The 18985-nt window shown below is 36.3% G+C and overlaps 1 protein-coding gene across 1 annotated transcript in view; it reads left to right on the top strand.

The window, feature by feature from the left end:
* The window catches only part of LOC123549890 (5-oxoprolinase-like), a 58097-nt gene that overhangs the window by 13883 nt on the left and 25229 nt on the right, over positions 1 to 18985 (top strand). The window contains exons 3-16 of the mRNA XM_053546508.1: positions 909 to 1100; positions 1281 to 1406; positions 5159 to 5265; positions 5762 to 5877; positions 7919 to 7998; positions 8502 to 8554; positions 9019 to 9131; positions 9498 to 9586; positions 11251 to 11368; positions 11832 to 11974; positions 12768 to 12896; positions 13422 to 13534; positions 14322 to 14410; positions 15421 to 15502. Of these exons, the coding sequence (XP_053402483.1) occupies positions 909 to 1100; positions 1281 to 1406; positions 5159 to 5265; positions 5762 to 5877; positions 7919 to 7998; positions 8502 to 8554; positions 9019 to 9131; positions 9498 to 9586; positions 11251 to 11368; positions 11832 to 11974; positions 12768 to 12896; positions 13422 to 13534; positions 14322 to 14410; positions 15421 to 15502 (1550 nt within the window). The remainder of the gene's footprint in view (positions 1 to 908; positions 1101 to 1280; positions 1407 to 5158; positions 5266 to 5761; positions 5878 to 7918; positions 7999 to 8501; positions 8555 to 9018; positions 9132 to 9497; positions 9587 to 11250; positions 11369 to 11831; positions 11975 to 12767; positions 12897 to 13421; positions 13535 to 14321; positions 14411 to 15420; positions 15503 to 18985) is intronic.

Here is an 18985-nt window from a genome sequence, read left to right as displayed (position 1 = left end):
CCTTAGACTGAAAACTAGTACCAGTGAATAACTAAAGAATGCTTTGGCCGACAGTGGTCAAACATTATAGTGTGAATGCCTTTCAAGAGGTCAAAGGTCAAGGTTACAGTGACCTTGTGGTTGAAAACCATTTCTGATTAATAAATTGAGAAATCTTGGTAAATTTATAAGATGATTACATGAGTCACTAGATGATCCCTATGGCTTTTTGAGTTAGTAGGTCAAAGTCATGAGAAGTGAGCTTTACAGTAACATACCATTTCAAACAGTATTGATTTTAAAGCTTTCTGTAGAGGAAGCCCAGGGGCCACCTAGTGACAGGAAGTGAAAATTTAGTTTCTTTGCTGTGAAGAACGGGCTATCATTTGACTGGTCAGAGGATTAAATAGAATTTTTCATCACTTCAAAAAACTAAAATGGGTGCATTCTTTTAAAAGTTTGAAAAATGTAAAACTAATTTCCTAGAGCTGGCTTCGAGGCCTTGCCTTTTCCATATTAGTTTTGTGTACATGTTAGACTCAAATCATCATAAAATGAACAAATGATGTGAAAATATGCACATAGTTGTCATGTCTTGAGACAGAATTATGCATAGTATATGTTGCTTTGTAACATATCACAGCATGGAAAACAGAAACCTAAAAAATTTAAAATACAATTGAAACTCGAAATTTTGAACTTGCTTATCTCAAAATTCTGGTTATCTCAGAAACATTTTCAAGTCCCATCCAAAAAGTATATGCACAAAATATCATTTTAAGTCAAATTTCAGTTATCTTAAAGTAAATATTTTAACCGTTGATCCCTTGGAATTTAAGATACTGAGTTTCATCTGTTTGCTGGCATAGCTTTGCAGAGTGGCACTGTTGTAGTCCAAATAATGTCTAATAAATTGACTGTTTATGCAGGAAACAGGAAGTACTGTTGCAGCAGACGAGCCAATAGATGTGTCCAAGATAGAGTGGATTCGGATGGGAACCACTGTAGCAACCAATGCCTTGTTAGAGAGGAAGGGAACCAGAATGGCACTGGCTATTACCAAAGGGTTCAAGGACCTGCTGCATATTGGGAATCAAGCTAGACCAAGCATTTTTGACTTGGTATAGTATTTTTTCCACACTTACATAGCTTTTATGTCTAAATGGATGGCCTTAGGTCTGATATATATTATTGTTATTTTTAGAGGATTTCAGCAATAGAAACATTTAATTCATGAATTGTAGGAGACCTTTTTTAAAAAGAAATGCAATACATGAATTCAGTACATTTATGAATTGTAGGAGATCTTGAGCCCAGATCAGTTGTATGAGGACGTGATTGAGATAGAGGAAAGGCTAGTACTTCAAAATGATAAATGTGAAATTCGTAAACCCAGTCCTGTTGTTGAAGGGCAAACCAAAGAAAAGGTAATACTTATTTTACACATATGAATAAAATTTGAGCCGTGCCATGGGAAAACCAACATAGTGGGTATGCGACCAGCATGGATCCAGACCAGCCTGCGCATCCGCGCAGTCTGGTCAGGATCCATGCTGTTCGCTAACAGTTTCTCCAATTCCAATAGGCTTTAAAAGCGAACAGCATGGAGCCTGACCAGACTGCGCGGATGCGCAGGCTGGTCTGGATCCATGCTGGTCGCAAACCCACTATGTTGGTTTTCCCATGGCACGGCTCATTTAATGTTTGTATACAATACGATTTCAGCAAAGCAAATGATACAAAATTATACTTTGTGGATGAAGAACTTACATTCATATGGGCTGCTTTCATTTTGTTCTATTTCTAGTTAGTAAATACTGACAATACAATGCAGTACAATGTGTTTATAGCCATATATTTAGTCCTACCTCAGACATTTGTTAGGTTAGTTACATACTTGTACTTCTTACCATGATATTTATAAGGGAGTCACATAGTGGGACTAGTCATATATGAAATGCTGGTGAGCAAGTGAAGGAAAAGAACTACAATTGTTTGTTATAATACAGTGCAGATAATACTGCATATACCTCTGAAGGGCAGTCTTGTTTGATATCAGAAAGTATGCAGAAAAATTGTTTAAATGCAACTGACCATCATGGCAATACACTGTGCCCATTAATATTAAAGAATATTTACATTTGCTTTATTCTTTTCCATTGAAAATTATGACATTCGTTTCATATGAACAGCAAGAGGTAAGGCGCAAAAGTTACGTCATCGCTGCTTAGTGATAACCGGGCGCTGTTTTGATGACGTCCGCGTATAGTCAGGGAGAACGTTCCTTGGATGACATCACAGTTGTTCCATCTGGTGAACAGAATGGCTGGGAAGCTGATTTTTATGTTAAATGCCACAAAATATGTGCAGTTTATAATATCATCTTGTTTACAAAATGGAAAGGAAATATAATGTAAATATAAGAAATGAAACTATTTTTTTCGGAGTTCATGCAAAATGAATGACAGAATAGGATCAGCAAATTAAAAATGAATTTCTAGTGGGATTCATGGATTTGCCAATCCTATTCTGTCATTCATCTAGCTGCAAATTCAGTGAAATTTGAAACTTTTCCCTTGAATGGAACTTTTGAATGATCCTACATTTTATTTGCTCACCAGAGCCACAGGCCCAAGGTGAGCTGTTGTGAACCACCCACTTAGCTCAGTAGAGAAAGTGCAGATCTACAGATTGCGGTATTGTGAGTTCAATCCCTGTGCACGGCGTATGTTCTCCGTGATGATTTTATAAAAGACATTGTGTTTGAAATCACTTGTCCTCGAGCTCTGATGCATGTGGGAAAGTTGCTCAGGGAGAACAGGTTTGTACTGGTACAGAATCCTGGAACACTGGCGTTGCCTGGTTAAGTTTTATGTTTAGGTCAGCTTTTCTCCTAAACTATCAAAGCTATTGCTTTGAAACTTGGAATACTTGTTCACCATCATAAGCTGACCCTGTTTAGCAAGAAACATAACTCCATCTTGCTTTTTGCAAGATTTATGGCCCCTTTTGTACTTAGAAAATATCAGATTTCTTGGTTAAGTTTTATGTTTAGGTCAACTTTTCTCCTAAACTATCAAATTTATTGCTTTGAAACTTAGAATACTTGTTCACCATCATAAGCAGACCCTGTACATCAAGAAGCATAACTCCATCTTGCTTTTTGCAATAATTATTGCCCCTTTTGGACTTAGAAAATCAGTTTTCTTGGTTAAGTTTTATGTTTAAGTCAGCTTTTATCCTAAACTATCAAAGCTATTGCTTTAAAACTTGCAACTCTTGTTCACCATCATAAGCTGACCCTGTACAGCAAGAAACATAACTCCATCCTGCTTTTTGCAAGATTTATGGCCCCTTTTGGACTTAGAAAATATCAGATTTCTTGGTTAAGTTTTATGTTTAGGTCAACCTTTTCTCTTAAACTATCAAAGCTATTGCTTTGAAACTTGCAACACTTGTTCACCATCATAAGCTGACCCTGTACAGCAAGCAACATAACTCCATCCTGCTTTTTGCAATAATTATTGCCCCTTTTGGACTTAGAAAATCATTTTCTTGGTTGAGTATTATGTTTAAGTCAACTTTTCTCATAAACTATCAAAGCTATTGCTTTAAAACTTGCAACAGTTTTTCACCATCATAAGTTGACACTGTACATCAAGAAACATAACTCTACCCTGCTTTTTGCAAGAATGATGGCCCTTTTTAGACTTAGAAAATCATGGGTAGGACAATATTTCTATTATACAAAAAAAATCAGATGAGCGTCAGCACCCGCAAGGCGGTGCTCTTGTTATAAAACGTGAGCGAGGTTCAAGATTGAGTCATCTAGAATACAGTATAACTGTTTATTTCTGCGGGTAGGTAATTTCTGCGATATTTTGCGGGTCTCTTCCAGCCGCAAAAATTAAATTCGCAAATATTTCGTAGTTTCGTATATCGGATTGCCCCGATTGTCGTCTCTTTTTACCTGTTTACTTTAGATTAAGCCCGCCCGCTTAGCTTAGTAGGTAGAGCGTTGGTCTACGGATCGCGGGGTCGTGAGTTCGATCCTCGGGCGGGGCATATGTTCTCCGTGACTATTTGATAAACGACATTGTGTCTGAAATCATTAGTCCTCCACCTCTGATTCATGTGGGGAAGTTGGCAGTTACTTGTGGAGAACAGGTTAGTACTGGTACAGAATCCAGGGCCACTGGTTAGGTTAACTGCCCGCCGTTACATGACTGAAATACTGTTGAAAAACGGCGTTAACCCAAAACAAACAAACAAACTTTAGATTAACTGTTAACAGAATCTGACAGTGAAATGGACAATATCAAACCTGTTGACATGAGAACCTCAGTTCTTAAACCACTTGGGGCACAGTGGGTACAAGAGGTTCACAAAGACATTAAAGCAGATCCGAAATTGATTTTTAAGGGCTTTGAAAAGGCAGGCATTGCTCAGAGAGTTGCATACACGTTTGAATAGAGTATAAACAGTGTCAAAATAAATTAGTTAGTGGTGGTTAAATACATTTGTATTTTAAATGAAGATTTTAAATTTTAGGGTATTGTGCAGTAACTGTTGAACTGAGTGCATGTACATTATTGTAAAACATGTAATACATGGTATTTTAACATGTGTGTTTTTAACTGTATTTTATGCATGAAATATATTTTAAACCTTGTAACTTGTACCTCACTATACAGAGCCATGTCCCAAACATTAAAGCAACTCTCCATGGATAAATGCAGAAATTAAATTAACCTCTCTACAGAAATCCGTAGAAATTAAAATCGTGGAAATTAGTATACCCATTTTCATGCCCAAAACGCCAAAATTTGCACCCCAGAAATAACCAGTTATACGGTAAGAAACTAGGTCACTAGGTCAGTTTGTACAGAATTACATTGTTAACACTTAAGAGGCCACACTTTTACTTGATCTACATAAAATATGGTCAGAATAATTTTCTATGAAATCAGGGGCAAGGGAGAACATAGATAATCATGGGTAAAAATTTTAAAAAACTAGGTAATTAGGTCAAATCATAGAGAAACATGGCTAACACTAGAGACTTTGTTTTCACCTGATCTGCATGGTTTTCAATGGTACTCAGGGGAGGGATTTAAAGCCATTGATTCATGACCTGTTTTCAAATTATCTTATTGATATTACTTCTATTTATTTTTAGCTAGAAGTTTGGACAGTTATTAATGAAACAAAACTGAGGGAGGATCTACAGAAATTGCTCAATAAAGGAATCACAAGTCTGGCTGTAGTTCTTATGCACTCTTACATGTAAGTACAATGATAGAAGTAATCTGTGTCTCTTGTCGCATTATATTTACGTGAAGTAAGAAATTTTATTAAATTTATTGTACAAATTTTAGTTGACACTTATACTACCATTCATTATATGAATATCACATGAATTTTAGAATTTTGGCTGATATCATGAGCCCAAAAAATATACTGTCACCCAGGCGATAAACAGAAAGCACATTATTTAATCTAGGGTTTACAATATCTGCTGATGTGATAGTCATTTTATTAAGCAGAAACATATATAGATGACAAATAAAAAAGATTTTATAGAATTGATAAATATATAAAGCAGAATGATTATTGGGAAAGCTTAAAACATATTTTTCGCTTGACGATCCAAAGAATAAAGAGGGCTGTTGTATTTGCCTACCGGTAGGTGTCGTTTTTGGGTAACATTAAGAAGTTATAGGAGTTCAATACAGAAAATGACGTTGAAGTATCATTATGAAAGGTGTTTTTGTATTTTATGATATGATGCCCATGAGAGGAAGGTAGGCGCTATAGCAAGGGAAATGGGGTTCACACAGGTATCATTGTCGTCTGTTGTCATGCCGATGGTCAGGATTGTGCCAAGGGGCTATACAGGTAAATTTTTTATTTTTATTTTTTTTTTACATGACATTTTGCATGTTAGCATTGTTCATTGAGCTCCATGGTACCAAAAAAAGAAGTGTTGCTACAAGGAAATGTAAGTTAAGTCGTGATGTAACTATCAGACAAATCTTACAGATTTAGCATGTACTGAGTCCATTTGTTCGTTTTGTCTAGATACTCTTTTGTTTGCCTGAATGAGATGGAGCATCATGTGTAAATCTGAGGCCCCTGTAAGGTCATTTTAGTTCTTGTGTGGGCTTTAATTTTGAATGGCTTGGAGTAAACTTATTTTGACATGACTACAATGTTTGCCTTAATGACATGGAATGTCATTTGTAAATCCGAAGCCCCAAACAGGTTGTTTAAGATTTTTTCTGTGCTGTAATTTGCCAGGCTTGGAGTAATCTTGTTTCATTGGCATAAATGTTTGCCTTAATGAGACCAAGTATCACATGCAAATACAAGGCCTCAGTCTCAAACATCTAGGTCACATGGGTCAAAGGTCATTTTAGGTCTTGTATGGGCTGTAACTTTAATATGCATAGAGCAAATTTATTTCTGTTTGGCATAAATGTTTGCATTAATGAGACAGTGTCAGGCACAAACCCAGTCTGGAAGGTCAATGTCAAACTTTTTAACAAAGTGATTTTAGAGTTTGTAAGGGCAGTAACTTCGATGTGCATGGAGCAGTCTTATTTTTATTTGGCATTAATATTTGCGTCAACTAAGGAGTCAAAGATCAAGTCAGATCTTGTCAGTGCTGTAACTTGACTTGTATGGAGCTTCTCTTTTATAATTGACTGAAATGCTTGAATCATTGAGATGGTGTGTCAACAAATAAGTGGCTCAGCATTGTTATTCTTTGGGCAGCAACATCTAGTTCTTAAAATTTTGTTATAAGTATAAAATATTTCAAAATATTTTTTCTTTGATCTTTTTTAAGGTACCTGTTTCACAGCTCCTTCTTGATTTTAAATAAGTTGTCTCTTTCAAGAAAGAGGTAATTTCAATCCTCAAGATAGTACTTTATTCCTATGCATTGTATTAACTATTGTACCTCAGAAGCTGTAACGGGGGTATACTGGTTTCAGGTTATCTATCCGTCCCGTCTGTCCGTCCGTCCGAGCAACTTAAAAGAAAGAGAGGGCCATCTAACTGTAAAGGGAACAAAAGAGAACAATAGCGTCAATCCAACAATAACAATAATTAACAATAGATTATAGGGCCAGGGCCCCCTGTACAACAAAAGAAAATAAAAGAAATGGCCCCTCCTTCATATTTTGGTGGCACGTCCGTCCGTCTGTCCGTCCGTCCATAGACACAATCTAGTGTGCACCATCTCTCATCCCTTTGACACAATTTAATGATACTTCACACAAGTGATCAGTAACAACAGTAGTTGTGTATGGTGCATGTTAGGTTCTTTCAGAAACAAATATTGCAGAGTTACGGGACTTTGATTTTTGTTACGTCTCTATATACATAGAGACTGCATATGCAATCTTGTGCGTGCCTAATCTCCTGAACACATGCACACAGTTTAATGAAACTTAAAACAAGTGATCAGTAGTAACCCTAGTTGTGCATATTGCATGGTAGGTTCTTTCAGAAAAACATTCTGCACAGTTATGGGACTTTTGTTTTTTGTTAACATGCTGTATACATACAGTCTGCATATGCAATCTTTTGTGCGCCTAATCTTTCGAACCTTTGCACACAATTTAATGAAACTTCACATTAGTGGTCAGTACCAACCCTAGTTGTGCATGGTGCATGTTACATTCTTTTAGATAAATATTCTGCAGAGTTATGGGACTTTGTTTTTTGTTACTATACTATATACATACAATCTATATACATACAGTCCACATAATTATGCAATCTTGTGTGCGTCAAATTGCAGTGTACTGTGTCAGTGCATGCGGGGGGTGGGGGCGGGGTACATTCATCACCTTTAGTGATAGCTCTAGTTATTACATAATATTAATTAATTATATTAATATATGAGTACATGTATGTAAAAACATTTCAGCATGTGCTGATGCGTATCTTACTCCACATATAAAGAAATACATCAAAGGCTTTGCTTCAGGATTTAAAGGTGGTATTGAGGTATGTACTTCATTCAACACATATATCATATATTTATTATGGTTCTGTTCAGTGTACTTGAAATTGTCAAGAAGTTATGGCTGCAAAGAAAATAGATGTTAATTTGGAGAAGGAATGACTCCAGACACTGTTTTTTGTTAACTCATCACTGAGGACATATGCTTGAGGATTGATCTTGCAACCTCTCAGCTCGAAATCTTGTGTTCTGCCTACTGAGCTAACCATCTGGGTCTGCTTGTACTTCAGTGCCTAACTGTTTGATATTTAAGATCCCATATAGATTAACCTTAAATGCAAGAGTCAGTGGCAGTGCAGTACTTACATTTTATGTCTGCAGACTTAGATCTTTCAGTTTATGATATTGTGCTCTACCTATTGAGTTGACCGGAGAAGTGAACTTGTACTAAACAATGCCTAAATATTTTATATGACTATATTTCTGATTACACATAAATTAATATAAAATGCAAGAGTTATTAAAATATTTGTGTTTTTATTTACAGAACATGAGAGTTTTGTTTATGCAGTCTGATGGAGGATTGACTCCAGTTGAATCGTAAGTATGACCCTTACAGTAGGAGGTCTGTTATATTGTAAGTTATGATCCTTGCAGTATGAGTTAAGTTCTGTTAAATTGTTAATATGATTATGGTAGGAAGAATTAAGTTCTGTTGAATAGATTGTTTGATCCTAGCTGGAAAATGTTATGTTGAATGATTGGTACTGGTCTTGACTGAATGATATACACATAAATATATAGGATATTGTCTTCATAATACTTCAGGATGACAAAATGAGTGAATGGTGGTCATTTTTATAAACCTGACTTTGGTCTTGACTGAACTGTTTACACAAAAAAAGTGTTGCTCGATGGCCTCAGATTTCTTCAGGAGGGAAAAACGCAAGTAAACATGCCTCAACCTTCAAAATTCTGAATAAGCCGATATATTTATTGTGGGTCAGTGGCACATCCAATGATTAATAATGTTGTTGCACTAAATGTCGCAATTTTTTTTTTAGGTTTTTAGGATCTCGAGCAATACTATCAGGCCCTGCAGGAGGTGTGGTTGGCTATGCTCTAACAACGTATCACAAAGAGACCGACATGCCAGTCATTGGATTTGATATGGGTGGTGAGTTGTAAAATCTAGTTATAAAAAATGAAATGGATATTATATCATAATGACAATTATACAGAAAAAAAACTCATTTAAACAGCCATCCAAGTGATGGTCTGAAAGTGGCCTTTTAAATCAACTAATTGCTTATTGCAATATGAAGTTTCATAACTGATTGATGTTTTTATCATAAACAGTGGTGATTGCTTAAGATAGGTGGCTGCCGTATTGAGGCAACCACTAATGCAGGTTAAAATGTGACATGAGAATTAATTTTTTAAAATACTTTATGGTATGTCATCATGATTACTTGCTCCAGCTATAATACAGTCTTTTGAGTTTTGTCTTTTTTCTGTGTAGATGGTATATTTGATGTTTTAGGTACATCAACTGATGTGAGCAGGTATGCTGGACAATATGAGCATGTGTTTGAGACAACCACTGCAGGTGTCACTATACAGGCTCCACAGGTATATACTGTAAATTCAATGATTTTCATTGGGGACTAATCTATTGAATTTCATGGCTGTGTCAGTCCACTAGCTTGAATCTTAGTGAGCACAGAAAAATCCTAAAAATATAATGTATCTTTAAACATTGAATTTCACAAATTTTACCCCAATGAAGTAGTAGTTTCGGCGCGAAATTTTATATGCACATAAAATTAAATGATTTAACAGCACTGTGTATAAGTTGGTGTATTTAATTTGCCAAATGTTTGTAAACATTTTCTTTTTAAAATTTCATCTTTAACAGAGCCAGCTATTACAACTGGGTGTGACCTCAATCTTGTCCACCATATCTGGTTCAGATAGCATATTTTAGCATATATTTTGGTTCAGATAGCATATTTGTAGCATATATTTTGCTCGGTGTACCAAAAGTAGAATCTTTTGAAGATTGTTTTTAGCTTTTTAAAGGTTGATGAAAACCCCAAAAGAGACTGCAGGCATTATTTCACATATTAGTGGGCACTTGGGGACAACCAACAAACCTCTACTTACCAGATTGATGGCCCGCATTGTGGTAATGGGCATGTGATTTAAAGTTGGCAGAAGTTCCATTTGGCAAAAGACCATAGTGCTTTAATGTACTTGTACTAATGATTTCATTGATTGCACAGCTTTTTTATGAGAACACTGTGATTTGAAGAATTGCAAACTTTACAAAATTGCAGACATTTTCTTTTTATGCCCCCCGAAGGGAGGCATATAGTTTTTGAACCGTCTCTGTCTGTCGGTCTGTCGGTCTGTCAGTCTGTCGGTCTGTCCGCAATTTTCGTGTCCGGTCCATATCTTTGTCATCGATGGATGGATTTTCAAATAACTTGGCATGAATGTGAACCACAGTAAGACGACGTGCAGTGCGCAAGACCCAGGTCTGTAGCTCAAAGGTCAAGGTCACACTTAGACATTAAAGGATAGTGCATTGATGGGCGTGTCCAGTCCATATCTTTGTCATCGATGGATGGATTTTCAAATAACTTGGCATGAATGTGTACCACAGTAAGACGACGTGCAGTGCGCAAGACCCAGGTCCGTAGCTCAAAGGTCAAGGTCACACTTAGACGTTAAAGGATAGTGCATTGATGGGCGTGTCCGGTCCATATCTTTGTCATCAATGGATGGATTTTCAAATAACTTGGCATGAATGTGTACCACAGTAAGACGACGTGTCACACGCAAGACCCAGGTCCATAGCTCAAAGTCAAGGTCACACTTAGACGTTAAAGATCATTTTTCATGATAGTGCATTGATGGGCATGTCCGGTCCATATCTTTGTCATTCATGCATGGATTTTAAAATAACTATGCATGAATGTGTGACACAGTAAGACAATGTGTCGCGCGCAAGACCCAGCTCCGTAGGTCAAAGGTCCTAAACTCTAACATCGGCCATAACTATTCATTCAAAGTGCCATCGGGGGCATGTGTCATCCTACTGAGACAGCTCTTGTTGTACATGTTGTTTGGTCTGTGTTGTCTTGCAGAGTGTAAGCTGGATATATTAATAAATTTGGGAGACTTGTAAAGTTAACTGACCACTATTACTTGATAAACAATACCATGATGCTTAAACAAGATAAGTTGATTGCTTTATAAGGTATATGGTTGTATGCATATAAAATTTTCAGTTGGATATCAACACAGTGGCAGCAGGAGGAGGTTCCATGTTGTTTTTCCGCTCAGGGATGTTTGTTGTGGGTCCAGAATCTGCAGGGGCCAACCCAGGACCTGTCTGTTATATGAAAGGTAGGTGTATACAAATAACATTTTGTAAGTTGTTTTTTTCATATAACTAAAAATGACAGTTTTCTTGATAATATCTTTTGTTTCACTGTGAAGCATTTGTAAATCTCAGTTTAAAGTCTGAAAAAAGGATATAATAACTAACTTAAAAAGTAAAACAGAAGACTCTTTAAATTTACTTATAAATTTGAGCCGTGCCATGAGAAAACAAACGTAGTGCACTTGCGACCAGCATGGATCCAGCCTATTGCAACTAGAGATACCATTAGCGAACAGCATGGATCCTGACCAGACTGCGCGGATGCGGAGGCTAGTCTGGATCCGTGCTGGTCGCAAATGCACTTTGTTTTCTCATGGCGCAGCTCATTTGGTGTTAAGACACATGGAAGTCATTCAATTTTCTGAATTTTTGTCCTTGATGTAAGCAGTGACTAAAAATTTAGGTTTTATTTTATCATACATTTAGGGGGACCTTTGACGGTGACTGACGCCAACCTTTGTCTAAATAGACTTTTACCACAGTACTTTCCTAAAATATTTGGTAAAACCCAGGATCAGCCTCTTGATGATGCAGCTACCAGAAAAGCATTTGATAAACTTGCTAAAGAGGTATGATATTTGAATCTAAATTGCAGAGTATTCTTCAAATTTTATGGTTAAAATCATTTACTTAAAATAGTAATGTATCTACAGTTGAAATTTGTTTTGATAAACTTAACTGGCCGAAGGAAATTTTCAAAGAGATCAATTGTTTGTGGGTATCCATTAGACTGTGAGTGTTGGGTCAAACTTTAGAATCAACATTACTCATTTAGATCGCTATAGATAGACATGACGAACAAAATATATATTTATTTAGAAATAGGAAGCAAACAACATTTGACAATACGGGTAATTCGAATGATCCGAATTGTAGATAACAAAACTGGACTGTGAAGATTTTAGAAATTTCAGATTGAAATGAACTTGTATAATTTGAAGTAACTGCATTTTTGAAATGATGTTTTAAAAGTTGTACTCTTGTACAATTTATTTCTTGACATCAGTGTGAAACTTTTGTTTGGAAATTGGCACTAATTAGTAGATTCATTTATTCATTACTGCTTACATTCCAGACAGAAAATTTCATGAAGATTGACATAATGAAAACAGTTTAAATATGATGAAAATTTTCTGCTATTCATGGTATTCTAGATGTTGTGTTCTAAAATGGTTTTAATCTCAGTTTAAGGAAGTGGACACGTAACAGAAAATGGCTTTTCAATAACAGAAAATATCATGAGAAAATTCTGATCGTCATTAGTGTTTTTTTGTCTTTATTTAGTTGTCAGGCTCTTTTTTTTTTTTATCCATGTTAATTTTTACGTGATTGCCAGAAACAAAGTTAAAATCTTGCTTGTAGGTGAATGAGTTTATGCAGAGCCAGGGAGAAAGTTCTAGTAAACAATCAATGACAGTTGAGGAGGTTGCTATGGGATTTATCAAGGTTGCTAATGAGACAATGTGTCGTCCAATCAGAGCTCTTACACAGGTAATAAATGATAGTCAGTGAACAGCTTTTTCGATATATCATGCTGCATGCTACAAACTTCATGCCATAAAAAATGACCTCGTACTGTATAAATAGCTGTATTTGGAATATAGAAGTGCAAATGATAAAATGATGCACAATTAAAAGTCATTAAGTTTACTCAAAACTCTACCTTGAAGTACTGCTGATTTGGTTTCTTTCACATACATTATGCAGAGTAAGTGGTAGTTCATGACAACAAAAATAGCAATTACCTGAGGAAAAAGATTATCACTGCCGATCAGATTTGTTGATTATTATTCAGTTCTTTTTAAATGCTTACATTTATAAAAACTTTCACAAACATTTCTACACTCAGAATCTCAACTTTTGATATTTTGTAAAAATTTTGCCATGTAAAAATATTCACTAATACAGCAGCTGCAGTGCCCTCTGGAGTAAGAGCCAGAAAGTTTGATTTCTTGCAATGCGTTAATTTTGTCTTCTCACCAGTGTTCACTGTACATCTATTTTTATGAACTGCAGGCCAAAGGTCATGATACATCTCGCCATATATTGGCATGTTTTGGAGGTGCTGGAGGACAGCATGCCTGTGCTATAGCAAGAAGTTTGGGGATGACACAGGTTTATGTACATAGGTGAGTGTCTACAGAAGCTTGAATAAAATATTTTATTGTATAGCCAGGGCTTCTGTGGCTGAGTAGTTAAGGTCGCTGACTTTGAATCACTTGCCCAGTAGTAACCACTGTGGGTTCAAAATCTCGCTTCGGGGGTAGAATTCTTTCATGTGAGAAAGCCATCCAGCTGGCTGATGAAAGGTGGGTGGTTCTACACAGGTGCCTGCTTGTGCCTGAAATATTGCTCAGAAGGGTACCTGGGGTCTTTTAGACAACTAAAACCTGGAATGTTGCCTTATGATCTATAATTGTGTTGGTGCAATGTTAAACCCAACAAAAAATACACTTCTAGATTAGATAATGTCTTTCCTGAGTATTTATATATATTTAACATTTCTTTGTTTGCCCTAGTCTCATGAGGATTGTTGGCCCTTATTGTATAGAATTGTGGTCTTTATTTTGCATAAGTTACAAAGTCTTTATGTCCAAAACAAGCATTTGAGTAGAAACGTATCTTGTTACAGTTGCTGTAAGAACATTATATTCTTTCAACATATATATTATGTAATTTAAAGGTGTGCAGGTATTTTGCCTTTGTACAGTATGTATTTTAAAGATTTTATCAGGTATATTTGATTGTGAAGAAAGCTTGAAGTAACTAGTCGATTTTACTGCAGTAAAAATTCATGACTTCCACGTGGATTTCGAACCTACAGCTAGTCTGCCATCATGTGTATTTTATGGTGTGCAGGTATTCTTTCAGCACAGGATGTGTAGTTTACATATTTTATAAAGGTATGTTTTACAGGTATGCTGGTATCCTGTCAGCCTATGGTATGGCTCTGGCTGATGTTGTACATGAATCTCAGGAACCTAGTGCTGCAAAATACTCAAAGGGTAAATACTTTGCATTTTGAGAGGACATTATTTTTACTTCAGTCTTTAGATTTAGAAGTGTTTGCGATGATTTTCTTTTGCTTATACAGTTGAAACTCGCTTTCTCAAATTCTGAGTGATTGATCGTTTTATTTCGAGATAACTGATATTTGACTTAAAATGGTATTTTGAGCATGTGTTTATGTGACAGGACTGGAGATAACCAGAGTTTTGAGATCATTGAGTTCGAGATACCGAGTTTCAACTGTATTAGCAAATAATGCCACTTGTGCATTCAACATATGAGCTGCGCCACGAGAAAACCAACATAGTGCGTTTGCGAGCAGCATGGATCCAGACCAGCCTGCACATCTGCGCAGTCGCAGTCTTGTCAGGATCCATGCTTTTCGCTTTCAAAGCCTATTGCAATTAGAGAAACTGTTAGCGAACAGCATGGATCCTGACCAGACTGCACAAATGCACTATGTTGGTTTTCTCATGGCGTGGCTCATATTTATAAATATTAATCTGTATCATGTCCTAAAACACATTAACACTCATTTTCTGTGAATTCTTGATAATGCAAATGAAGCTGCTAACCATCAAATCATTCAAGTAAACCTACACAGGAAACAAAGTGTGATGTAAACCCGACTTAATACATCAATTTCTCTGCATACTGCTACATTCTTTCCATAAAATGTTTAGACATTAAGCACATTGTCTTGCCTTAATATATTTCACTGTCTATTTGTAACTATATACTTGTATTTCTCAATTTTTTTTATGCAAATCATGTATAATTACCATCATGGAAATACAACAGAATGCAGTTATTCTGTGATGTGTCTTTAAGACAGAAAAGTATGCTTTTGGCATGAAAAAGAAGTCTCGATTGTAAAACAGATAGCGGACATAACGATAATGAAACTGAAATTGTTTACAATGATGAAAATTTAATGTTCCTCTGTAAACACAGCCACAATTGCAATCAGTTAATGGTAACAAGTGCAAACATATTTTATCTATAGATTCTGTGAGTTATTTAGATGAAAGGATCTGTCAGCTGTCTGCTCAGTGCAAACAAGAATTGTTGAATCAAGGTTTTAAAGAGTAAGTATTCTTAGGACTTTTCCAAACCTGAATAAATGTTTGCATTAGTTTAACTTTATCAGTTTTGAGGCATACCTTGTTTGATTCACCAGTTCCATAGCAAGATTTTTCATTTAAGACAATATCATCATATAATACATCATTTTAAAGAACTTCCAAGTAAATTATTTTTTATGTGGCCTGATGGTGACCAGATATGTGATATATCATATGCTGTGAAGGAATTCTATACCAGGCTCATAAAATTTATGATTCTGCAAAATTCAAAATGTTCCTACCAGTGTCTCATTGGAAAATATGAAATAATGGATGACGGATATCTGGATTATTCAAAAGATATAAGTAATTTATGAGAAAGTCTTGTACAAATTAAATAAATTAGCAGTTTAAAGAAAAGGCATTCCGTATGTAAAACTGCTAACAAATAGATGGTCATTGTTACATTAAGTTCCTTAAATAGATTTAAAAAACGATTGACATTAATGCCAAAATAGTCATTTGAGCTGCGCCATGAGAAGACCAACATAATGGCTTTGCGACCAGCATGGATCCAGACCAGCCTGCGCATCCGGGCAGTCTGGTCAGGATCCATGCTGTTCGCTAATGGTTTCTCTAATTGCTATAGGCATTGAAAGCGAACAGCATGGATCCTGACCAGACTGCGCGGATGTGCAGGCTGGTCTGGATCCATACTGGTCGCAAAGCCACTATGTTGGTTTTCTCATGGCACGACTCATTTATTGATTGTAATCTTTTTGTCTTGAACTATTCACAGAGAAAGAAGCAATATAGTTTGTGTAACGCATTAATGTTAGTAGGATATAGGAGACAGTGTTAAAAAGTACTAGTACTTAGTCTTTGCTTTTTAGCTCACCTGTCACAAAGTGACAAGGTGAGCTTTTGTGATCGCGCGGTGTCCGTCGTCCGTCTGTGCGTGCGTCCGTCCGTAAACTTTTGCTTGTGACCACTCTAGAGGTCATATTTTTCATGGGATCTTTATGAAAGTTGGTCAGAATGTTCATCTTGATGATATCTAGGTCAAGTTCGAAACTGGGTCATGTGCCTTCAAAAACTAGGTCAGTAGGTCTAAAAATAGAAAAACCTTGTGACCACTCTAGAGGTCACATTTTTCGTGGGATCTTTATGAAAGTTGGTCAGAATGTTCATCTTGATGATATCTAGGTCAAGTTCGAAACTGGGTCACGTGCCTTCAAAAACTAGGTCAGTAGGTCTGAAAATAGAAAAACCTTGTGACCTCTCTAGAGGCCATATATTTCACAAGATCTTCATGAAAATTGGTCAGAATGTTCACCTTGATGATATCTAGCTCAAGTTCGAAACTGGGTCACATGCCATCAAAAACTAGGTCAGTAGGTCAAATAATAGAAAAACCTTGTGACCTCTCTAAAGGCCATATTTTTCATGGGATCTGTATGAAAGTTGGTCTGAATGTTCATCTTGATGATATCTAGGTCAAGTTCGAAACTGGGTCACGTGCGGTCAAAAACTAGGTCAGTAGGTCTAAAAATAGAAAAACCTTGTGACCTCTCTAGAGGCCATATATTTCACAAGATCTTCATGAAAATTGGTCAGAATATTCACCTTGATAATATCTAGGTCAAGTTCGAAACTGGGTCACGTGCCATCAAAAACTAGGTTAGTAGGTCAAATAATAGAAAAACCTTGTGACCTCTCTAAAGGCCATATTTTTCATGGGATCTGTATGAAAGTTGGTCTGAGTGTTCATGGTGATGATATCTAGGTCATGTTCAAAACTGGGTCATGTGCGATCAAAAACTAGGTCAGTAGGTCTAAAAATAGAAAAACCTTGTGACCTCTCTAGAGGCCATATATTTCACAAGATCTTCATGAAAATTGGTCAGAATATTCACCTTGATAATATCTAGGTCAAGTTTGAAACTGGGTCACGTGCCTTAAAAAACTAGGTCAGTAGGTCAAATAATAAACAAAACCATGTGACCTCTCTAGAGGCCATACTTTTCATGGGATCTGTATGAAAATTGGTCTGAATGTTCATCTTGATGATATCTAGGTCAAATTTGAAACTGGGTCAACTGCGGTAAAAAACTAGGTCAGTAGGTCTAAAATTATTAAAATCTTTTGACCTCTCTAGAGGCCATATTTTTCAATGGATCTTCATGAAAATTGATGTGAATATTCACCTTGATAATATCTAGGTCAGTTTCGAAACCGGGTCATGTGCGATCAAAAACTAGGTCAGTAGGTCTAAAAATAGAAAAACCTTGTGACCTCTCTAGAGGCCATATATTTCACAAGATCTTCATGAAAATTGGTCAGAATGTTCATCTTGATGATATCTAGGTCGAGTTCGAAAGTGGGTCATGTGCCTTCAAAAACTAGGTCAGTAGGTCAAATAATAGAAAAACCTTGTGACCTCTTTAGAGGCCATATTTTTCATGGGATCTGTATGAAAGTTGGTCTGAGTGTTCATCTTGATGATATCTAGGTCAAGTTGGAAACTGGGTCACGTGCCTTCAAAAACTAGGTCAGTAGGTCAAATAATAGAAAAACCTTGTGACCTCTCTGAAGGCCATATTTCATGGGATCTGTATGAAAGTTGGTCTGAATGTTCATCTTGATGATATCTAGGTCATGTTCGAAACAGGGTCATGTGCCATCAAAAACTAGGTCAGTAGGTCTAAAAATAGAAAAACCTTGTGACCTCTCTAGAGGCCATACATGTGAATGGATCTTCATGAAAATTGGTCAGAATGTTCACCTTGATGATATCTAGGTCAAGTTTGAAACTGGGTCACGTGCCTTAAAAAACTAGGTCAGTAGGTCAAATAATAAACAAAACCATGTGACCTCTCTAGAGGCCATACTTTTCATGGGATCTGTATGAAAATTGGTCTGAATGTTCATCTTGATGATATCTAGGTCAAATTTGAAACTGGGTCAACTGCGGTAAAAAACTAGGTCAGTAGGTCTAAAATTATTAAAATCTTTTGACCTCTCTAGAGGCCATATTTTTCAATGGATCTTCATGAAAATTGATGTGAATATTCACCTTGATAATATCTAGGTCAGTTTCGAAACCGGGTCATGTGCGGTCAAAAACTAGGCCAGTAGATATAAAGATAGAAAAACCTTGTGACCTCTCTAGAGGCCATATTTTTCATGAGATCTTCATGAAAATTAGTGAGAATGTTCACCTTGATGATATCTAGGTAAAGTTCAAAACAGGGTCACGTACCTTCCAAAACTAGGTCAATAGGTCAAATAATAGAAAAACCTTGTTACCTCTCCAGAGACCATATTTTTCAATGGATCTTCATGAAAATTGGTCAGAATTTTTATCTTGATAATACCTAGGTCAAGTTAAAAACTAGGTCACTATGTCAAATAATAGAAAAAACGACGTCATACTCAAAACTGGGTCATGTGGGAAGAGGTGAGCGATTCAGGACCATCATGGTCCTCTTGTTTAATTCTTGTAAA

This window comes from Mercenaria mercenaria, chromosome 6 (genome assembly GCF_021730395.1).
Source record: "Mercenaria mercenaria strain notata chromosome 6, MADL_Memer_1, whole genome shotgun sequence".
Lineage (NCBI taxonomy): Eukaryota > Metazoa > Mollusca > Bivalvia > Venerida > Veneridae > Mercenaria > Mercenaria mercenaria.
Note: the sequence above shows the minus strand (reverse complement) of the source record. Positions and strands in the feature narration are given on the sequence as shown.